The sequence below is a fragment of the Oncorhynchus masou genome, chromosome 1, assembly GCF_036934945.1.
Source record: "Oncorhynchus masou masou isolate Uvic2021 chromosome 1, UVic_Omas_1.1, whole genome shotgun sequence".
Classification (NCBI taxonomy): Eukaryota; Metazoa; Chordata; class Actinopteri; order Salmoniformes; family Salmonidae; genus Oncorhynchus; species Oncorhynchus masou.
The window spans coordinates 48,157,484-48,182,312 of record NC_088212.1 but is presented as its reverse complement, the minus strand read 5'-3'; the positions used below and the strand labels follow the sequence as shown (position 1 = coordinate 48,182,312).

Sequence of the window (24,829 nt, the reverse complement as noted above, 5' to 3'; positions counted from 1 at the left end):
TGACATGATTCAGCATTCTGGAACAGTATATTTTTATGAGAACATTCAAATGGAAATACGGAAGTGTCTTACCACCCAGGACAATGATCTTGTTGCGGGTGATCTCACTAAGGAAGTGCTTGACGAGGTTGTAGGCCACGGGGAAGAGCTTGGGTGCTAAGGAGTGGGAAAAGAGAGAACAAGTGTGATACAATGCTGTCTAAATAAGGTTTGAGAGATGTGAAACACACAACATAAGTAAGTTTACTACTGTAACGCCCTGACCGTATGCTTTGTATGTTTCTATTTTTAGTTTGGTCAGGGTGTGATATGGGTGGTTATTCTATGTTTGTATTTCTATGTGTTTGGCCTGGTATGGTTCCCAATCAGAGGCAGCTGTCAATCGTTGTCTCTGATTGAGAACCATACTTAGGCAGCCTGGTTTCGCCCTTGAGTTGTGGGTAGTTTGTTTTCTGTTTTGTGTGTATCACCTGACAGAACTGTTTCGTTCTCGTTATTCCTTGTTGTTATTTTGTTTAGTGTTCAGTTTTGATTAAATGTACAGCATGAACACTTACCACGCTGCGTTTTGGTCTACTCCCTCTTCCACCTACGATGATCGTTACAACTACTGGGATACTAAGGGGTAACATCTCCCTCTGGAATCCTTAATTGGTGAAATTGCCACCTCCGTTTGGGATATTACAACAACAAAGAATTTACTGCAAACAATGACGATGGTCCTTAGCCTCGGACATCATTACACGTGTGGTAAAACAGCAGAATATGTACTGCATTTAAAAAAAGAAATAACAAGAAATACTGCCGGACGTTCCTCTTCTCTGTTTCATCAACAAAACCAAAATAATAACAAAGGTGGTGGGGCAAACAGTGACTCTGTTTCCCCAAATGCGGATTCGATTTTTAATGAGCTGTGTCCATTATTCATGGTTTCTTTAGGATCTATCTTTTTCAAATGTACAAAGAAACGATAGCATGGTTGGTCTTCTCCAGATCATTTCTCCACATCCAAATATAATAGATTGATATGACGAAAAAGTGGTGGTGAAACTTACCTTTAATGACAAATAGTCTCTTGAGGCCCTCAGGGTAGTTGTCCTCAAACATGGTCAGGATCTGTAAGGATACAACACTTTGATCAGACAGTATCATCTCAGATCCCCCCCCCTATGGATTCAACAGAACTCTCTGTGTGTGTGTGTGTGTGTGTGTGTGTGTGTGTGTGTGTGTGTGTGTGTGTGTGTGTGTGTGTGTGTGTGTGTGTGTGTGTGTGTGTGTTGTCATGACGTTGGCCTCTTTGGGTATAGCAACCCCATCCCCCTCTCCCTGCCTCCCCCTTGCCTCCTTCAACTAGGCTGCTGTGGTCAGAGGTAGTAAATTCCTGAAAGGATCTCCTCATGGACACATAGTAGAGAGAGAGTAAACTTTCATAGAGGACAAAGGAAATCCTTCCACCTCACAGAACTTGAGGTACGAACAAATTTCATGTTCCAGGGAGAGTATATAAGATCGGTGAAGAATCCAGCTATGAACTGGTCCGTTTGTCACAATTTGGGAAAGCTCATGGGAGACTGTGTGGCCACATTACCTTAACGCTGTTTGTATAATAGCCTCAGATATGAGGTTTACATCTAATTGTTGTATAAGATGAATGAGTGCGTTATGATACTGTTTGTATAATTGTGTAATATGATTTTGGACTGTTTAATGAAGAAAAATACAATTCCCTTTTGATTTGAACTAAATCAGAGGACCGCCCCTGAGCCCAGTTAGGGTCAGACATCCTGTGACAGCCTTTTCTGCAATTCCCAATAAAAAACCCACTCGGGTTTTCGATCAGCAGACCGAGCTTACCTCAATTACGAGATGGCTAAAGGTTGCAGACCATATTTTTCTCCATTAGGAGGGGAACAAAGGTTGTAGACCGTTGCTGAATCGTTTAACCATACCACGTGGTTAAACTCTTAAGACTATCGATACCGACAGAATAAGAACAAGTCTTTGATATTGATTACTAGTCTGCAGCTAGGAATTTGAAGAACGACAACCACCGAAACATCCATTCTCTAACGAATGTCACTCTGAACAATCCCCTCTAACCACAACCGAGAGAGAGAGGGAGAGAGACGGACAATTCTACAAAAGAAATTAACTTTTCACCAGTGATCAAGACGACACATTGAGCATAAATATATATATTGATTGCAATTGTTCCCGACTGAGTGAGCGTTCATGTGCAAAGGATTAGCATTTCAATTGTTATAGTTATCACTTTGTAGTGACTTCTTAGTCACTTAGACCCCCCACTTCCTCTTTTATCTAACAAGCCACCATGCCGGTTTAGCCCACTCGGGCACATTTTCCTATCATTACCTTTACCTTGTTTGTTTGTTTGTTTATGTGAATTATTTAGTTAGTAATAAATAAATGATTTAAAACAATTGATGTATGGATGACTCATAGTGAAGACTGGGTTCGTGCAGACAACCAACAATTTACGACGTTTGGAATGAGACTAACGTGAGGTAAAGTAAATAATTCATTAATTCAAAGACTAATTGATCAGATAAAATATCTGAAAAGTTATTTTAGGAAATGATAACTTAGTAATCTGAAAATGTTTCCTTGGTGCCCCGACTTCCTAATTAATTTGTTACGTGATTAATCAGTTGATCGCGTAGTAACTAATTACAGAGAATCTTTGATAAAAACTATCAGTCTTCAGTTCATGATAGTAAAGACACGACATTTAGTATACCTCTCCGTAAGTCTCGATGGCAGGCTTCCACAAATGTTTGAGACCCAGCCCCTCACAGTCATAGATCATAGTGATGGCTTCCACATGCCTCCCGAGCTGGAGGAGAGAGTGAGACAGATGGAGATGGAGAGACAAAGAGAGAGGGTGGAAAAGAGAGAGAGCGATGAGAAGGAAGGCAGAAAACAGAGTGAGAAAGTGGAAGGGAGAGGAAAAGTGTTAATAAATGTACACTACATGACCAAAGTACGTGGACAAAAAAAGATGTTGGCTCTTAGATGGCAATCACCTCACTCTCTCCCAATTCACCAGTGGATACAGTTACTATTAGAAGGTATAACATTGGAAACATCGACAGCGAGAGTGAATGGTGCTAGTCAAGGAACAACTGAGCCTGGACAAATTGACTCTAAAGGATAACCTAAACTAAAGTCCAACAGATACAAATAAACAATATATAAATCCCAACAAATACAAACATAAAACAAATATTGTCAGAAGTCAGAAGTCAGATTATTTCACCGTATCACAATTCCAGTGGGTCAGAAGTTTACAAATACTAAGTTGACTGTGCCTTTAAACAGTTTGGAAAATTCCAGAAAATGATGTCATGGCTTTAGAAGCTTCTGATAGGCTAATTGACATCATTTGAGTCAATTGGAGGTGTACCTGTGGATGTATTTCAAGACCTACCTTCAAAAGAAATGAGCCAAGAACTCAGAAAAAACATTGTGGACCTCCACAAGTCTGGATAATCCTTGGGAGCAATTTCCAAACGCCTGAAGGTACCATGTTCATCTGTACAAACAATAGCATGCAAGTATCAACACCGTGGGACCACGCAGCCATCATACCGCTCAGGAAGAATACGCGTTCTGTCTTCTAGAGATGAACGTACTTTGGTGCGAATAGAGCAAATCAATCCCAGAACAACAGCAAAGGACCTTGGGGAGATGCTGGAGGAAACTGGTACAAAAGTATCTATATCGACATAACCTGAAAGGCGGCTCAGCAAGGAAGAAGCCACTGGTCCAAAACCACCATAAAAAAGCCAGACTACAGTTTGCAACTGCACATGGGGACAAAGATCGTACTTTTTGGAGAAATGTCCTCTGGTCTGATGAAACAAAAATAGAGCCATTTGGCCATAATTATAAGCCGAAGAGTACCATCCCAACCGAGAAGCACAGGGGCGGCAGCATCATGTTGTGGGGGTGCTTTGCTGCAGGAGAGACTGGTGCACTTCACAAAATAGATGGCATCATGAGGAGGCAAAATTATGTGGATATATTGAAGCAGCATCTCATCAGTCAGGAAGTTAGAGCTTGGTCGCAAATGGGTCTTCCAAATGGACAATGACCCCAAGCATACTTCCAAAGTTGTGGCAAAATGGCTTAAGGACAGCCCTGACCTCAATCCTATAGAACATATGTGGGCTTAACAAAAAAAGCATGTGCGAGCAAGGAGGCCTACATACCTGTCTCAGTTACACCAGCTCTGTCAGGAGGAATGTGCCAAAATGTGCTCTAATCAGAATAGAAAGAGGAATGGGAGGCCCCAGTGCACAACTGAGCAAGAGGACAAGTACATTAGAGTGTCTAGTTTGAGAAACAGACACCTCACAATTTCTCAACTGGCAGCTTCATTAAATAGTACCCGCAAAACACCAGTCTCAACAGTGAAGAGGCGACCCAGGGTGCTGGCCTTCTAGGCAGAGCTGCAAAGAAAAAGCCATATATCAGATGTTTTGTGCACAGGGGCATTGTCATGCTGAAACAGGAAAGGGCCTTCCCCAAACTGATGGCAAAAAGTTATAAGCACAGACTTGTCTAGAATGTCATTGTATGCTGTAGTGTAAAAAAAAATCCCTTAACTGGAACAAAGGGGCCTAGCCCGAACCATGAAAAACAGCCCCAGACCATTATTCCTCCTCCACCAAACTTTACAGTTGGCACTATGCATTCGGACAGGTACCGTTCTCCTGGCATCCGCCAAACCCAGATTTGTCCATCGGACTGCCAGATGGTGAAGCATTATTCATCACTCCAGAGAATGTGTTTCCACTGCTCCAGAGTCCAATGGCGGCGAGTTTTACACTCCAGCCGCTGCTTGGCATTGTGCATGGTGATCCTATGCTTGTGTGTGGCTGCTCAGCCATGAAAACCCATTTCATAAAGCTCCCTACAAACAGTTATTGTGCTGACGTTGCTTCCAGAGGCAGTTTGGAACTCGGTAGTGAGTGTTGCAAAAGAGGACAGACGATTTTTATGAGTTACGTGCTTCAGCACTCGGCGGCCCCGTTCTGTGAGCTTGTGTAGCCTACCACTTCACGGCTGAGCCGTTGTTGCTCCAAGACGTTTCCACTTCACAATAACAGCACTTACAGTTGACCGGGGCAGCTCTAGCAGGGAAGAAATTTGACAAACTGACTTGTTGTAAAGGAGCCATCCTATGACGGTGCCACGTTGAAAGTCACTGAGCTCTTCAGTAAGGCCATTGTACTGTCAATGTTTGTCTATGGAGATTGCATGACTGTGTGCTCGATTATACACACCTGTCAGTAATGGGTGTGGCTGAAATAGCCTAATTGTCTATACAGTGCCTTGCGAAAGTATTCGCCCCCCTTGAACTTTGCGACCTTTTGCCACATTTCAGGCTTCAAACATAAAGATATAAAACTGTATTTTTTGTGAAGAATCAACAACAAGTGGGACACAATCATGAAGTGGAACGACATTTATTGGATATTTCAAACTTTTTTAACAAATTAAAAACTGAAAAATTGGGCGTGCAAAATTATTCAGCCCCTTTACTTTCAGTGCAGCAAACTCTCTCCAGAAGTTCAGTGAGGATCTCTGAATGATCCAATGTTGACCTAAATGACTAATGATGATAAATGCAATCCACCTGTGTGTAATCAAGTCTCCGTATAAATGCACCTGCACTGTGATAGTCTCAGAGGTCTGTTAAAAGCGCAGAGCATCATGAAGAACAAGGAACACACCAGGCAGGTCCGAGATACTGTTGTGAAGAAGTTTAAAGCCGGATTTGGATACAAAAAGATTTCCCAAGCTTTAAACATCCCAAGGAGCACTGTGCAAGCGAAATATTGAAATGGAAGGAGTATCAGACCACTGCAAATCTACCAAGACCTGGCCGTCCCTCTAAACTTTCAGCTCATACAAGGAGAAGACTGATCAGAGATGCAGCCAAGAGGCCCATGATCACTCTGGATGAACTGCAGAGATCTACAGCTGAGGTGGGAGACTCTGTCCATAGGACAACAATCAGTCGTATATTGCACAAATCTGGCCTTTATGGAAGAGTGGCAAGAAGAAAGCCATTTCTTAAAGATATCCATAAAAAGTGTTGTATAAAGCTTGCCACAAGCCACCTGGGAGACACACCAAACATGTGGAAGAAGGTGCTCTGGTCAGATGAAACCAAAATTGAACTTTTTGCAACAATGCAAAACGTTATGTTTGGCGTAAAAGCAACACAGCTCATCACCCTGAACACACACCATCCCCACTGTCAAACATGGTGGTGGCAGCATCATGGTTTGGGCCTGCTTTTCTTCTGCAGGGACAGGGAAGATGGTTAAAAATGATGGGAAGATGGATGGAGCCAAATACAGGACCATTCTGGAAGAAAACCTGATGGAGTCTGCAAAAGACCTGAGACTGGGACGGAGATTTGTCTTCCAACAAGACAATGATCCAAAACATGAAGCAAAATCTACAATGGAATGGTTCAAAAATAAACATATCCAGGTGTTAGAATGGCCAAGTCAAAGTCCAGACCTGAATCCAATCGAGAATCTGTGGAAAGAACTGAAAACTGCTGTTCACAAATGCTCTCCATCCAACCTCACTGAGCTCGAGCTGTTTTGCAAGGAGGAATGGGAAAACAATTCAGTCTCTCGATGTGCAAAACTGATAGAGACATACCCCAAGCGACTTACAGCTGTAATCGCAGCAAAAGGTGGCGCTACAAAGTATTAACTTAAGGGGGCTGAATAATTTTGCACGCCCAATTATTCAGTTTTTGATTTGTTAAAAAAGTTTGAAATATCCAATAAATGTCGTTTCACTTCATGATTGTGTCCCACTTGTTGTTGATTCTTCACAAAAAAATAAATTTTTATATCTTTATGTTTGAAGCCTGAAATGTGGCAAAAGGTCGCAAAGTTCAAGGGGGCCGAATACTTTTGCAAGGCACTGTATATAGTGTATGACAGATTTGTCACCATAGGTAGGGTATTCAACAAGGATGACAAAGATTCTACAGGAACACTTCATTAGTGGTATAGAATCTCAGTAAGGTTGGTGCCAGGGGTTTTTCCTGGTCTTGTCAAACATACTGTATATTCATGTAAAACTCCTGACCCTCCAAATATAGTACTGAATAGATAGTGGCGTCATTGATTTAAATGGGAATCCCCATTCTAATAATTCTATTTATATGAATGAAACCTCCCCATACCCTCTCAGACTGCAGGTCACACTCCTTCTGCAGCATCTCACAGTCTCTGATCTTAGACTTGATGAAGTCCTGTTTAGAGGCAGACAGGAAGAGGCCCTTGGGGTCCACAGGGCCGATGACATCCCACCAGATGGGGCTTCCCTCCCGGTCGAACCCGCACATCCCACCAGACAGGTATTTCTCAATAACCTGGACACCAATGCAATGGAAACACACTATTAACACCATGGTATCAGACTAATAACATGGCACTATTATACAGTCAAATTTAAACTATTTCAGTATTTAGGCCTATCTGATATTTTAATAATCGAAAAATATAAAAATATACTCTGCTAATAGGTCAATTGAATAAGTGTGATAAAAGACTGAGATACCTCTGGAGGATGCCATTCTGTGGTGATTGTGTCTGCTTTCATGTGTTTCCTGAAGTCAAGGTGCTGGAAATAAAGCATGACAGAACATGAATGGCTCCAATAGTTTTACATGGACTGAAATCTTTCTTTTCCTCACTCACTCACTCACTCACTCACTCACTCACTCACACACTCACACACTCACACACTCACACACTCACACACACAGCCTGTGTCAGGAGAACAGTGACTATAGTTAGTTATGTGGATCAGTAGGTTTAGACTGCCAGTGTGACAATAACCTGCATAAATACCCCATCAGCATAAAGGGGATAATACACTACACACTTCAGGAAATGATAGAGATGGGCGATTAACTGACCTTTCGTCATTTAAGGGGTTAGTAAACAACTAATTGACCGTCATTGGTCCAATTACTTGAATTCCATTTAGTTATGTGTTTTTTTGCGAGCCCATTGCACCATTTCTCTAGAGAAAAATGGATCCATTCACGAGAAAAATCAAGTCAAGGCAGATGTGGGACACTGGGCTGAAGGGACTTGTAGTTTTCATTAAACAAATATTAAACCTAGTATGAGTCTGCAGAAATGTGGTAATGAACTACAATGACCACATTCCTTAGTGAAAGTTTTTTCTGGCTCAGACAGATGGATCAGAGAGGAAGAGGCAAAGTGAGAAGCTTCATTCTTGACAAATTCTATCTAAAATAAGCACAATGCAATTCTATGGGCTTATTTCGGAACTAAGCTTGTTGCCTTCCTTCCTGCCTTTGGGACAACGACTCCCATTGTTAGCGTGGAGACGTGAGCATATCGTCATTATATACAGATCTCTGGACGGATACACTTTTACGTCTGCTAAATTAGGTAAAATAAACAGACTGCATGAGGGTGGAATGTACACTACAAACAACGAGAGGGACGGAGAAAGTTCGCGAAAGTATGCCTTATCTACTTTGAAGAACTAGTCAAATTAAACAGGAGCAAAAAAAGAAATGTCCCTTTTTCAGGACCCTGTCTTTCAAAGATAATTCGTAAAAATCCAAATAACTTCACAGATCTTCATTGTAAAGGGTTTAAACACTGTTTCCCATGCTTGTTCAATGAACCATGAACAATTAATGAACATGCACCTGTGGAACGGTCATTATGACACCAACAGCTTACAGACGGTAGGCAATTAAGGCCACAGTTATGAAAACTTAGGACAGTAAAAGAGGCCTTTCTACGGACTCTGAAAAACACCAAAAGAAAGATGCCCAGGTTCCCTGCTCATCTGCTTGAACGTGCCTTAGGCATGATGCAAGGAGGCATGAGGACTGCAGATGTGGCAAGGGCAATAAATTGCAATGTCCGTATTTTGAGACGCCTAAAGGCAGCGCTACAGGGATACAGGACGGACAGCTGATCGTCCTCGCAGTGGCAGACCACATGTAACAACACTTGCCCAGGATCGGTACATCTGAACATTACACCTGCGGGACAGGTACAGGATGGCAACAACAACTGCCCGAGTTACACCAGGAATGCACAATCCCTCCATCAGTGCTCAGACTGTCAGCAAAAGGCAGAGAGAAGCTAGACTGAGGGCTTGTAGGCCTGTTGGTGATGTCTGGTCCTTGCAGGCTCATCCTGACATGACCCTCCAGCATGACAATGCTGCCATACTGCTCGTTCTGTGCGTGATTTCCTGCAAGACAGGAATGTCAGTGTTCTGCCATGGCCAGCGAAGAGCCAGGATCTCAATCCCATTGAGCACGTCTGGGACCTGTTGGATCGGAAGGGGAGGGCTAATGCCATTCTCCCCAGAAATGTCTGGGAAGATGCAGGTGCCTTGGAGGAAGAGTGGGGGAACATCTCACAGCAAGAACTGGCAAATCTGGTGCAGTCCATGAGGAGGAGATGCACTGCAGTAATTAATGCAGCTGGTGGCTACACCAGATACTGACTGTTACTTTTTATTTTGACCCCCCTTTGTTCAGGGACACATTATTCCATTTATGTTAGTCACATGTCTGTGGAACTTGTTCAGTGTTAGTCTCAGTTGTTGAATCTTGTTATGTTCATCCAAAATTTTACAGATGTTAAGTTTTCTGAAAATAAACACAGTTGACAGTGAGAGGACATTTCTTTTTTTGCTTAGTTTATTTTGTTAGACAGCTCTGCAGCATACTTAGCCAGGTTAGCTAAATAGGATGACTAAAGACAGTACAGTATGGGGAGCACATAACGATAGATGACCTGGCTCGATGGATGGTTGACTGCAAGGCTACTACCTGAGCAGAGATGAGATTATTACTTTAAGGAATGAAAAATAATAAAATCATCAAATAAAAATAAAGGAATATACACAACTGAAATATTTCCAATATTTTGGCAATTGAATGCTCACTATTTTTGGCTTTGAAATGCACATTAAAAAGCTCTAAAATCATTGTAACATCATTATTTTCATCACACATTTTTTTTAATAATCGAAAGCTGCGACATTTTTTTAATAATCAAAACGAAACTGAACCAACCTCAAAAAGCCCTAATCACTCAGAACTAAGAAATGGGCCGGGGCTTCTGAACCCGGCATACAGCACTACTCTGGGCCTGTATTTTCAGAGTAAGAGTGCTGACATCAGTATTGCCTTTTCGATTATTACAGTTGATAAAAGAAACTTATACAGTGCCTTCAGAAAGCATTCATACCCCTTAACCTTTCCCAGATTTTGTTGTGTCACAGCCTGAAAATATAATGAAAAAGAGATACAGAATAACCTCATTTACATACACTACCGGTCAAAAGTTTTATGACACCTAATCATTCAAGAGTTTTTCTTTATTTTTACTATATTCTACATTGTAGAATAATAGAAAACATCAAAACTATACAATAACACATATGGAATCATGTAGTAACCAAAACAGTGTTAAACAAATCAAAATATACTTTATATTTGAGATTCTTCAAATAGCCATCCTTTGCCTTGATGACAGCTTTGCACACTCTTGTCACTCTCTCAACCAGCTTCACCTGGAATGCTTTTCCAACAGTCTTGAAGGAGTTCCCACATATGCTGAGCACTTGTTGGCTGCTTTTCCTTCACTCTGCGATCCGACTCATCCCAAACTATCTCAATTTGGTTGAGGTCAGGGGATTGTGGAGGCCAGATCATCTGATGCAGCACTCCATCACTCTCCTTCTTGGTATATATCCCTTACACAGCCTGGAGGTGTGTTGGGTCTGAAAAACAAATGATAGTGGGACTAAGTCCAAACCAGATGGGATGGCGTATCACTGCAGAATGCGGTAGTAGTGATGCTGGTTAAGTGTGCCTTGAATTCTAAATAAATCACAGACAGTGTCACCAGCAAAGCACCCCCACACCATAACACCTCATCCATGCTTTACGGTGGGAAATACACATGCGGAGATAATCCGTTAACCCACACCACGTCTCACAAAGACACCTGTCATCCAGGCAAGGGGGGGCTATTTGAAGAATCTCAAATATAAAATATATTTTGATTTGTTTAACACTTTTTTGGTTTCTACATGATTCCATATGTGTTATTTCATAGTTTTGATGTCGTCACTATTATTCTACAATGTAGAAAATAGTACAAATATAGAAAGTCCCTTGAATGAGTAGGTGTTCTAAAACTTAGTGTTAGTATTCACATCCTTGAGTCAGCACTTTTTGCCACCATTTATAGCTGTGACTCTTTCTGGGTAAGTCTCTAAGAGCTTTACACAACTGGATTGGGCAACATTTGCCGATTATTCTTGTCAAAATTCTTCAAGCACTCTCAAATTGGTTGTTGATCATTGCTAGGCAAGCATTTTAGGTTATTGTCCTGCTGAAAGGTGAATTCATCACCCAGTGTCTGGTGGAATGCAGACTGAACCAGTTTTTTTTCTCTAGTATTTTGCCTGTGCTTAGCTCCATTATGCTTATTTTTTTATTCTGAAAAACTCCCTAGTCCTTAACAATTACAAGCATACCCATAACAGGATGCTGCCACCAATATGGAAAATATGGAGAGTGGTACTCAGTCATGTGTTGTATTGGATTTTCCCCAAACATAACACTTTGTATTCAGGAAAAAAAGGTTGACGACCCCTGCTTGTTTTACATTTGCATGCATGAGGCATGATAATGTCTGCTCTGTAACAATAAAAATGCAATATATTGAGTTCAAATGCACGAAAAATTGCAAAAATACTATTCATCTTATGCATAAAACTGACTAAATGTAATCATCATTTGTATGGGGTATGTTGTGCCATTGGCTCAACTTGGCCAAATGGCACAATTTACCCCAAAGAAACCATTATGACTAAATTAGCCCACACAGCTACAAGGATGCATTTTCATATTAGGTTTAGGACCTCATGCTATATTCAGGACCCCAACTGAAGTATAAAACAGTCTTAAACCAATCTACTTGGTTTAGATATTAGCATCATGAAACATATAACACAACAAATGAATTGGACTTTGTGAACATCCATTTTTTGGACCTAACTTGCTTACCACTTCTATGTGGTTTCTTCCTTCACAGATGCCATGAAATTATGACCTCTTCCTAAATATTTGGTCACATGATTAATGTTGTGTTTCCTAGAAACAAGGTGTGGCTCAATTAGCCCTTTGGCATTATTTACCCCACTCTCCCCTACAGTAGCATTCGTGGCTTGGCAAAGGTGTTTAATCAAATGAATGTGATGGATGTATTTCAGTTTTTCAAGCAGCACTTTCATGTGACGCAATCCACTCTTTGAAAGCGCCTGTATTGTATTGTGGTTAGGCTACATTCCTGATATTTCCCACATGCTTTTCCCCACAGTATTTCAGATTACTGGCTGGATAAACCATTGGTCACACCAGGGGTACTCTAGAGGCAGCAATGAAAATATACAACAAAACTAGTCATATATGTTTCAATAGCAACATAGGAAAGGAGAGGGGGAGTGTTAGGCCTACCTTTCGAAGCATGGCTTCTGACTTATTGACATTGAAGTTCCTGGCTGTGAGGGGAGAGAAAAGGGGAGAGAGAAGAGAGAAGAAATGGAGAGAGAGAGAGAGAGAGAGAGAGAGAGAGAGAGAGAGAGAGAGAGAGTGGGTGTGAATAACATCCATGGCGTCATGGTTATAGATCAGAGCTGACAGTGATTTTGTGTTTGTGTGTATGCTGTTATTTAACATGTAACATGTGAAGGACATTCTATTTGAGAAACACGCAGCATTTTGTCCTCCACAACTAACATTATAAACATGCACATTAGATAACTAACCACAAGCAAACAAGCTTGTCCCCTTTTCATTCATAAGAAGAGTCTTCAGTTTTACATCTGACCGGTGAGACACTGGCTGCGTCCCAAATTGGCACTCTTTTCAGTCAGCCATGTGACTGTGCAATTTTTATTTAATCTCCCTCTATAAATCTGGACATGACTGATTTCTTCCTCACTCCGGGTGTCAGTAAATGAGCAGGGTAGGGCTGGTGGTATCACCACAACAACAGACTGTAGCTAGCCTCCATTAGGGCTCTTTATGGAGATTAAGAGCAGCCAGTCGCCTGACTTTCTTCCACTGTGTGTCAACACCTTACATCAGACTTCCCCTGTATAGTAGCAGCCACCGTACAGTACTGACCCAGGAGGGAGAGAGGACACTATAAGCAGCTTATCTAATACTCTAATAGCTAAGGTGATTAAGTGGCCAGCTGACAGCAGTGGTCAGTCAGTGGCTCTGTCCCAAAACCCCCCTCCTATTATAGACCAGATTTGCCCTAACGACCAAGGGGTAGCTTGCTACTCAATGTAATAAAGTAATGACTTTTCAAATAATTTACCTTACAAAGTTATGTTGGCTGACAATTTGTTAGTTACGCTGTCCTTACTACAATAGAACGAGTCCAAATTCACCCAAGGCTGAAAAACAGCTTAAGAACGATGACTAAACTGGAACAGCAAATTGATGGAATCAATCGATCGCAGGGCCTGTTTTGACTGGAGTGATGCTTAGAATTCCATAAAAAATGTAACCCTTTTTATTTTCCCACTACAGTCTGTTCATAGGACGAAACTGGAAAAAAATCAACTTGTGTAGAAAGTAAACATCCGTAACCTCGATGCTGTCAACTGTGTAATGAGTAATGAAAAAATAGGGAAAAAATAAAAACTGAGTATTTCTGGTCTAGCGATTGATGACAAACGAACTCGCTGCCCAGACTTACATAATTACAGAGGAGATTATGCTGATTAAAACCATACCCGTGTAACAGTTTTGCTTGCGCCACTCTCCTCGCCCCTACCTGGGCTCGAATCAGGGACCCTCTGCACACATCAACAACAACCAGCCTCGAAGCATCGTTACCCATCGCTCCACAAAAGCCACAGCCTTTGCAGAGCAAGGGGAACAACTACTTCAAGGTCTCAGAGCGAGTGACGTCACCGATTGAAACACTATTAGCGCGTACCCCGCTAACTAGCTAGCAATTTCACACCGGTTACACATAGGCTTCATTAATGTCATTCAGACTTGAATTTGATACAACTATGATAGCTGAGGTTCATAGATTGGAATAAATATTAGTTCAGAACGTTTTAGGGTCCATACACAGTCTACGGTTTCACAAGACGGACAGCCTGTTTTGCTGGTTCTCAGGAGTCCCTAAAACATTAAAACAACACGAATTACAAATTCATTCTCCTAACACTGGCTAATGTTAGCTAGTCAGATAACTTGCAAAATAGCAATTTTTGAACTTCATGACAAAAAATATGCACAAACATTTGTCTCTACATTAAATAACATATTCCTATGAATTGTACATTTTTTGCTTGACTCGTTATGACGTTACAACAACTTACATTTGGTTCCATCGTAATGTTTTGTCAGCCATCTTTGTTAAAGTACGCCACCAGGCACGGGTGGCTCGCGTCAAAATCCGTCATTGGAACCACTCGATATCATTGGTCATATAAAAACCTTGGGTCCCAAATGCATAATGAGTGCTCTGACTCCTCCTTGTTGTGGTCTGGAGCAATGGTAGGGGTCAAAATCATCTTGCGAGGTTAACGGCACTGAGCTTTTTTCTAAAATGTTTTATAAGTTGGAGAACACATTGGGGGGGGGGATCTTAGACCATTCCTCCATACAGAATCCTTCTAGATGCTTCATATCCTTCGTCTACACTTATGGACAGCCCTCTTCAATTCAAACCACAATTTCTTTATGGACTTTGGATGTGTGCTTGGGGTTATTGTCTTACTGGAAGATCCACTTGCGGCCAACTTTCCGTCTTCTGTCAGGGGCAACCAGGTTTTTGGATAAAATATCCTGGTACTGGGTAAAGTTCATGATGCTGTTGACCTTAACAAGGGCCCCAGGACCAGAGAAAGCTAAATATCTGTATAGCATCAAAGATCCACCACCATATTTTACAATAGGTACAGGGTTATTTACGACACATGCATTCTCATTTTGATGCCAAACCCACCACGTGTGCATACGACAACTGCACTGCCCGGGTACGGCAACTGCACCACCTGCAACCGCAGGGCTCTCCAGAGGGTGGTGCGGTCTGCCCAACGCATCACCAGGGGCACACTGCCTGCCCTCCAGGACAACTACAGCACCCGATGTCACAGGAAGGCCAAAAAGATCATCAAGGACATCAACCACCCGAGCCATAGCCTGTTCACCACGCTTATCATCCAGAAGGCGAGGTCAGTACAGATGCATCAAAATTGAGACCAAGAGACTGAAAAACAGCCTGTCTCAAGGTCCTCAGGCTGTTAAATAGCAATCACTAGCCGGCTACCACCTGGTTACTGAACCCTGCACCTTAGAGGCTGCTGCCCTATGTACATAGACATAGAATCACTGGTCACTTTAATAATGGAACACTAGCCACTTTAATAATGTTTATATACTGTTTTACTCATTTCACATGTATATACTGTATTCTAGTCAATGACACTCCGACATTGCTCATCCTAATATTTATATATTTCTAAATTATATTCCTTACTTTTAGATTTGATCTGTATTGTTGTGAATTGTTAGATACTACTGGAGCTAGGAACACAAGCGTTCCGCTACACCAGCAATAACGTCTGCTAAATATGTATTTGTGACCAATACAATTTGATTTGATTAGAAAGAGTCCTATTTTCATGTCATCCAAAAATATGTAAACGCCTTGAGTTGGAACCGGTGCTTTGGTCAGATGACATGAAAATAGAGCCTTCGCTAGTCTTGGGCGCTTGTATATAATAACACCAAGCACACATATGCACATATAAAAATCCACAAAGACATTGTTAATTGGCCAGAAAATCTAAATTTTGCAACGGCCATCTAAGTCTCCGGAATTGAAAACCTGTGGTTTAAATCGAAGAGGACAGTCCATAGGCACAGGATTCTGTAATGAGAAATGGTCTAAGATCCCTCCCAATGTGTTCTCCAACTCATTAAATTTTTTAGAAAAAGGCTCAGTGCCGTTATCCTCGCAAGATGAGGTGTTGAAAGGTATTGAAAACAGGGATGTCAATCATTTTGACAAAAATAGTATTACTTTTTAAACAAAATATCTTCCTCTGAGCAATTGTATTAGTATAAAATAATATAATTTCACAGAAAAATGTAGTATACAATTTAGCTCAGTATTTGGAATTATTTATTTAATACAGTAATTTTTTGCTCATCTTTATCAAGGGTGTCAATAATTTCGGACCCCACTGTACATGTGTCACAATAGTAATAATATTACTTGTATTTTTTTTTTAAACGAGCACCTTATGTACTGTATACGCACCGAAACCTAGTTGGTTTGATAAGTCATTAATTAAATCACTCATATCGATTAGGGGTGAAAATCAGGTTGTATGCGCTGCTTAATACTAACACAACTAAAAAACCACACAGAAATTGGAAATATTGTTACCATCACTGGTTAGAGGACAACTTACTAAAGACAGTCAGCTACATTTTTGAGTGGTGCATTTTGATTTGGGGGTCGCCAAAATGAAACGCAACACTGATTTGTCAATTATTAATATTGATATTGCGTTGAAATCAATAGAACAAGATGGGTGGAGTCAGTTTGCACATCCTGATCAAACTAACACTACTGAAAAAAACACAGAATCTGGGAATAAAATGTATATCAACGCTTAGAGGGCACCTTGTAGAAGACAGCCAGCTACATTTTGGATTGTTGCATTTTGTTTCAAGTGGGTTGCCAACGCGGAAAGGTCAACGCAACACTATTTTGTTATTCACTTATATCGATATCACATTGAAATCAATAGAGTGAGGGCAAACATTTAGGTTGTATGCGCTGTTTAAACTGTTTAAAGGACACTGAATCTGAGAATATTTTTGTACATCAGTGGTTAGAAGATAATTTGCTGAAGGCAGTGGTCAATATTTTGGAATCTCAGATGGAGATTCTGAGAGGCTGTTGAAATGGGGAAGGAACAAATCAGTTGCTTTGTTATTTAACTTCAATGAATCACATCACGACCCGACATAGGATATCAACACTGACTAGGGCTGGCTGTTAGTTGAGAGATAGTTTGATTCTCAAATCTGTGAGGCCAGCGACATTTATAGAGACCACCCCGATTTCTACGTGCCATTTGAGTTCGAAAATGACAGGAAGACTTTGAAGTCCTGCAACCCCCTGCATGTATGACAAAATCAACAGTACAAAACCAAATATATTGATCTGTTTTAAGCATTTAATCTTGTGGCATCGTGCTGACTATAAACTTTTCTATTAACATCACCAATCTGAAGTAAAAAGGATGTCTAAATCCTCCCAAACCGATATGGTCAAAACATGAGCTTGTGTAATGTAGTGACACATACTGTCCACATCAAGGAAAGTAGCGTAAAATAAACTTATTAAATATGGCCAAAATAATTATATATTTTAATTTAGGATAATAGTAAATTAAGCAAACTCACAGATTTGTACAATAATCACATATATTTCCCACTAGTTTAACCATTTAAGAAGAAAAAAAACAGGAGCTCAAGAAAGAGTTCCCATAGTGACAGTGCAGCAGCCCGTTCATTCACCCTCTCTACACTGAGAGGATTTTATTTTACCTTTATTTAACTTGGCAAGTCAGTTAATTAAGAACAAATTCTTATTTTCAATGACGGCCTAGGAACAGTGGGTTAACTGCCTGTTCAGGGGCAGAACGACAGATTTTTACCTTGTCAGCTCGGGGGTTTGAACTTGCAACCTTCCGGTTACTAGTCCAACACTTGAACCACTAGGCTACCCTGCCAAATTCAAACATGTCGACTCAGTCTAACCAATTAAAGGTCAACTCCGCTTTTCTCAAATTTCAAACAGAAATGGGGTGGGTCAGTGCTAGGGCTGCGGCAGTCGTGAAATTTTGTCAGCCGGTGATTATCATGCAAATAACTGTCGATCTCACTGTAATTGACCTTTAATTAACATAAACATATCTAGCATCTCCTGGCTTCCACGCATAGCCTACAAGCCACTGATGCAGACTATTGGATCATCTACATTTTAAAAAGTATAATAAATCAATTTAATGTAGCCTACACCATCACAATAAATCCATTATTTATTTTAGACAGGTATAAATAAACATGATCTGAAGAAAATGTTGCCTATTTCACTGGAACAAAATAGCATATTCCGAGTTGTCCTTATGCTAGGCAATGATCTGGCTATGCCATAGGGCTGTGGGCTACACTAGTTAATTTAGCAGACAAGATTTGCTTAGAATTCCGTGGCATTATTGTATAGTATTTTATTGTATGAAGAATACAATAAACATGGCTAAATAAAATAGAAAGGATATTTTCTCCAAAGGATTTCTGAGGAAAGTCTGTGTTAACAAAGAAACCGGCCCTCCTATATGCTTAATTTAGTGTTATTTACACTACATTACGTGTGATACAAATGTTAGGCTATATGTTTAGATTTTTATTACATTCTAAGGCTGCATGATGCGACTTTGAAAAAAGTTGCATGAAAAACACGAGTTCTGCTTCTTGTGCAGGCTGCACACACTTCATCAGTCTCGCATTCACAATTTGACAAGTACTTGACAATATTCTCACCCATTAAGACTATTCTTAATTTAATCTGGTCTTTAAATATAGTCTATGGGTGAAATTCTTTTTGATTTGGATTGGCCCACACAAAAAAACTTTATCCGTAGCCTGCACTTGAATAGTGAATGAAGGTTACGTGCAGTTATGTTTTTAATATGTATGCATAGGCAGCACATCCATAAGGCTAGGGAAAGCTTTACCTAAAGTAAATTGAATTATATTTCTGAAATGATATAGCGTTATTAGTCTATACAGAAATAAATAAAATAATTCAATATAGGATACTAAAGCATGATTTGGCCACAGAGGATCATTACCTCATTTAAAAAAATGTTTTTATTGTGGATGGTTTTTAATTGTATTGCCTGCAGTCGGAAGGAAAAGCAGCGCTCACAATTTGGGCAGATTATTGTTGAGTTGCAACTGTTATTGCTGTAAAGAAAATACAATGAAAAGACTAATCTGTCTTTAAGTTATCAAAATTCTCAACTTAATTGAGCAAACAACAGTATGTCTTATTGGCACCAGCGGAGAGCATCTGTAATATCCCCAGTGAGTGCGAACTGCGCAAATTCACTATTTATAATTGTTGGGTCAGTGCTACTAGTTTTTTTTACAATCATTTTGTCCACCAGTTGAGATGGACGTCATATTCTATTTGCATCTCCCCTTCTCGTAGGCCTATTATATGAGCATTGTTGTTTTTATTTATCTGTTTGTCAGTGTCAGCAGTCGGCTACCCTGTAATTTGTCGTATTAAAAATCAAATCAAATCCAATTTTATTTGTCACATACACATGGTTAGCAGATGTTAATGCGAGTGTAGCGAAATGCTTGTGATTCTGCTCATGTCTCCAGTTATATAAAGTACAGTAGAATTATATTAAATGTGTTTATAAAATACCACATTTTTTCCCATGCAAAGAAAGAAGAAACATATCGGAATTAGCCTAGGCCTTCTCTATGCTATAGTTGCTCAGCCATGCAGTGAACAGTCTTTTTTTGCGAACAGTGATTGAGTTATATTTGTAGCCAAAATTATGACTATTCAATCTACTCATCACATTACAAATAGTAGGCAATCTTACATAAGTTTGCAAATGTGATGATGCATGGAATGCTTTCTTATAAAAGGTGCATTTTTATGGTGAAAATGTGCCTCCCCAAAATTGAAACTCATGCGCCTTTGTATGCCATGTTGTAAAGTGGATTATTGTGCTTAATTTAACAACATTAAGAATTGAGTAATAATAATATAGCAGCACAAGAAAGCTTGGATCCTCTTTTAAATAGTGGCCAGTCAAAACTCTGTTTTCATATGCGATTGCGCAATGACACATCTTTCAATGTGCTCTCTAACAGTGTTCCAGGGGTCCTAGGTTTATATGTTACATTTGGAGTTATTTGGCCACTTTAGTTGTGATACAAACCTTATCAAAACATAGGCCTATGGGCTAGGTTACATGATGTGTGCGACTATGACTAGAAAAAGTTGCGCAAAAATATGTATGTGCTGTTTCTTGCCTTACTTCACATGCTGGGCATCATTCACAAGTGATAATACATCATTCACAAGTGATAATATTGTCACCCATCAGACTGTTCTTAATTTAATCTGGTCTTTACATATACTAATAATATACAGTGCATTTGGAAAGTATTCAGACCCCTTGACTTTTTTCAATTCGTTACGTTACAGCCTGATTCAAAAATGGTTAATTGTTTTTCCCCCCCCTCATCAATCTACACACACTACCCCATAATGACAAAGCAAAAACAGGTTTTTAGAAATTTTGGCAAATGTATTAAAAATAAAAAACAGAAATCCATTCAGCCACAAGATCATTAGTGAGGTCGGGCACTGATGTTTGGCGATTAGGCCTGGCTCGCAGTCAGCGTTCCTATTCATCCAAAAGGTGTTCGATGGGGTTGAGGTCAGGGCACTGTGCAGGCCAGTCAAGTTGTTCCACACCAATCTCGACAAACCATTTCTGTATGGACCTTGCTTTGCGCACAAAGGCATTATCATACTGAAACAGGAATGGGCCTTCCCCAAACTGTTGCCACAAAGTTGGAAGCACAGAATCATCTAGAATGTCATTGTATGCGTAGTGTTAAGATTTCCCCTCGCTGGAACTAACAGGCCTAGCCCAAACCATGAAAAAGCCCCAGACCATTATTCCTCTTCCACCAAACCTTACAGTTAGCACTATGCGTTGGGGCAGGTAGCGTTCTCCTGACATCCTCCAAACCCAGATTTGTCCATTGGACTGCCAGATGGTGAAGCGTGATTCATCACAAAGAAATGCGTTTCCACTGCTCCAGAGTCCAATGGCGGCGAGCTTTACCCCACTCCAGCAGACGCGCATGGTGATCTTAGGCTTGTGTGCAGATGCCCGGCCATGAAAACACATTTCATGAAGCTCCCGACGAACAGTTCTTGTGCTGACATTGCTTCCAGAGGCAGTTTGGAACTTGGTAGTGAGTGTTGTAACTGAGGACAGATGATTTGTACGCACTACGCGCTTCAGCACTCAGCGGTCCCGTTCTGTGAGCTTGTGTGGCCTACCAATTCGCAGCCGAGCTATTGTTGCTCCTAGACGTTTCCACTTCAAAATAACAGCACTTACAGTTGAACAGGGAAGCACTAGCAGGGCAGAAATGTGACAGACTGACTTGTTGGAAAGGTGGACTCCTATGACGGTGCCGCATTGAAAGTCACTGAGCTCTTCAGTAAGGCCATTCTACTACCAATGTTTGTCTATGGAGATTGCATGGAGGCCTACATTGCATTTAAAAAAATGTTTTTACATTATGATGGGCTAGACATTAATTAATGATTTACTTGTTCTGTAACTTAGTCTGTAACACCATGGGCCAAATAGGTGACTGTAAATTGTAGCAGGAACTCCCCATTGTTGACCTATACCTATCTATAACTGGGCTAATAACTCGCTAACTAGCAAAGAACAACAAATGCGCTCTGATCTGATCTGAAAAGCGCAGTCACTTGTGGGTGAAAGACCACTCATGTGGGTGAAAGAACACTCTTGGGCTCCCTCTGCCAATAGAATTCTACTCCACTGCGCTATGGCTCTGCCTACAACAAAATCACAGACTCAATCTCATTTGTTTTGGTTTGTTGCATTGGCTGATATGTTGATTCGATCACAGAAAAAACATTGATCTATATAGTGCAAACAGTGAAATTCAATCTCTTCTTCTGAACGGCAGTCCTGGAACATCCACATACTTTTGTATATATAGTCTAGCTAGTTCGTTAGCTGAGCTAGTCACGGTAGCTAGCCAATAACTCTTCCAATATGTGTTGACATCATGTCAAAGGATTTGTTTTTGGACTGAAGCTGTAAAGATCAGTAAGAAATTGCACTTCTGTAACCAAATATCTTATTCATAAATATGTTTGGTTTATAAGCATTAAATTACCTGATATGATGGTGCATTGATCAGTTATACAGTTTAGAGCCGTTATTTTTGTGTTTTTGCCCAAAGTCAACCATTAAGACCAATACATTTCTACGCAGTGAGTTCAGCTCTGATTATTAGACTAGATCTTTATGATCTGCCAAGGATCAACACATAGTAACAAGCTCTTTCTAATTACAGATGGAATAGGAAGAGTTATAGATGAAAACCTGAAAGACACAGACCATCAGTGGAAGGGCTAAGCGTATGTTAAGCTGCCATAACTAATAATGCATGAGTCACTGTTTTACAGGTTTAATGCAATTAGCCCTAGATTAGTCCTAGATTATAAGGATTCAGAGAGCCTACGTGAGTCCAATCTATTCCAATGTAGAACAAGGCATTCTTTACAACACCTGGTCCTCACTCGTTGCGTTACAACAACCTGTCACTCCACTAAACAACGCTAGACCAAAGACCTCTCTCTTTCTCTCAGGCCCTGTAACTGTCATTTGCAACCGTGTGAAGAATTTTAACGAAAGCTCTAACACTGTTCATGTCCAAGTTAACCAGCTATTAGCCAAGTATTCAAAAGTTATTACAGTTATATACCAGTTATAAAGATAGCCCTCTCTCTCAAACATTACAAACACCTTCCACCCCCAACCGCACACAACTGAAAGCATTTACTGTAGCTACGCAGGTGTTGTAACTTTTCTCATGGTCAGTAACCATTCCAAAACCAGTTGGTAACTTCTCTATTTGCAAAACCATTGAGTATTAACTGTTGAATTGTTCGGTTGAAGCTGAAATATCTGTTGCTGTGTAACAACGTATCCATCAAAGATGATAATCACCGTTTTCAGAAGCCTATCTAGCCGAGCTAGACTGGACTGGAGAGTCTGACCATACCCAGGCATGGTCTTAACGGCCTTGCAGCTCTCCTATCAGAACAGATCATTCCAGTTCCAAGCACCCCGTGGTGAAGCAACAGGCGGTTAATTAGTCTGCCTTACCTCTGAGCCAGCGCAACAGGAAGTGGTCATGCTGAGCAGGAAGTAGTGGAAGAACATCCTGAATCCTCTCTCGAAACTGCCCAAGGATAAAACCGGGTGGCAGAGAGAGAGACAGAGAAAGGGGGGCAGCGAGAGCGAGAGAAAGAAAGAGAGCCAAAAGGGGTATAGGTGTATTAGTGATGATGCACATATGGGTTTAGTGGTAAACGTGGAAACAAGCATGTGAAATGAATTGTTATAAGCCACATGAAAGCTTCAGACTTCTGTGTGGAAGTTCATCTCTTAAAACAAAGCACATTGGTCACAGTAAGTTCAATAAGAGTTTTTCCACTCACATCTCAAATAGTAATATATTTTAGGAAATTAAACTAAAATCATACACTAGAACCAAACCTTTCAAGGGAGATACATATACTAAATTCTATACAGTAAATTGCAATTACACAAATAATTAATTATTAATAACATGATAATTTATATAATAATAGGCCTCGGGTAGATTTTTTTTTAAGGTGGTTCCATTATTTTAATCACCTATCAACTTTACTGACCCGTATTACAGAGAAACCTCAGAAGGAAAAGCTTGATAAAATTCATAAATAGTTTACAGCGTATTGTAGCCATGACATGTTTCTACATATGACCATATCTTGTAACGTACATTGCAGACAACACTGTCTGTATGCGTGTGGTGGAAAAAGATAGGAAGGTTCAAAGTTCCAAAAGCATCAATGACTGTCGGATCGTCAGGTCAAACATAAATAAATGCGACACAGATACAGAAATGTACAGTACAGCAATTCACCTCCTCCAATGCCTCAGCCTGCTTCGGACTTAGGTCGCCAACCCTGCCACTCATCACGTCTGTTAAAGCAAAACAAAATACAATGGCAGTTTTTATTCCGTTGAAGACCCGAAGAGGATGCCACGCACTTTTCTGCCCTCGTCGCTGGACTGATCCCACTGTGTGAAACTGTTCTACGAGGGCAATGTTATCCTCTTCATCCCTGTCAGTCAAGTCGTAAAACGCAATGACCGTATCAAAGACAGTACACTATGGAGATAGACTAAAACTGCTTCTTCAGTATAAATCCCAGAGCACACTCGTGATGGCGACGTTGGCTCACTAAAACTCATGCCGAGAAACAGGCCATGGTCAACAACGATCGTCTCGTGCCGAACTACGCATGTGCAGGCCGTCAAATCAACGGCATTCCGTCGATATAACGTTGTTTTTGACGAAAATGAAAACGTTTCAGTTTGTCACTTTCACGAGCTTGGAGTACTAACATGCCCAACTACTTAAGACATCGGATCTAATCGAGGTTGTATCTTTAGATTTTGAGAAAATGAACAGCTAAGGAAGAATATTTAATTTATATCATTGACTTCTCAAACCCCAAACCACAGACTGGTCTGTGTCTCAACAATTCCCGGAAGTCTTGCGAAGTTGCGTCTCTGGGTTTAGAAACTCTTAAAGCGTAAACACGAGAGGACACGCCCATTTAAAGGGCCAGTATCCCAACCTGATCCAGCACATTTTGCAGTGGGTTCATTCAAAAATAACAATAAAACATACCAACACAAGTTGTTTTTATGCAACACAATAAAACTTGGGTTTGCATCAAAAAAAAAAAAAAAACATTAACAGCTACACACCATG

At 40.5% G+C, this 24,829-nt stretch overlaps 1 protein-coding gene across 4 annotated transcripts in view; it reads right to left on the bottom strand.

Annotated features, from left to right (window-relative positions):
• The window catches only part of LOC135545706 (SEC14-like protein 2), a 41,674-nt gene extending 17,046 nt beyond the window's left edge, over window positions 1-24,628 (bottom strand). The window contains exons 1-8 of one of the 4 annotated variants that reach the window (XM_064973512.1): window positions 23,972-24,628; window positions 23,167-23,242; window positions 12,593-12,636; window positions 7,618-7,680; window positions 7,241-7,429; window positions 2,759-2,854; window positions 1,056-1,116; window positions 73-156 (exon numbers count right to left, since the gene is read on the bottom strand). In XM_064973512.1, the coding sequence (XP_064829584.1) occupies window positions 73-156; window positions 1,056-1,116; window positions 2,759-2,854; window positions 7,241-7,429; window positions 7,618-7,680; window positions 12,593-12,636; window positions 23,167-23,242; window positions 23,972-24,025 (667 nt within the window). In that variant the 5' untranslated portion in view covers window positions 24,026-24,628. The other 3 variants (XM_064973520.1, XM_064973527.1, XM_064973537.1) reach the window with 3 other exon arrangements.
• Between the last annotated feature and the right edge of the window lie 201 nt (window positions 24,629-24,829).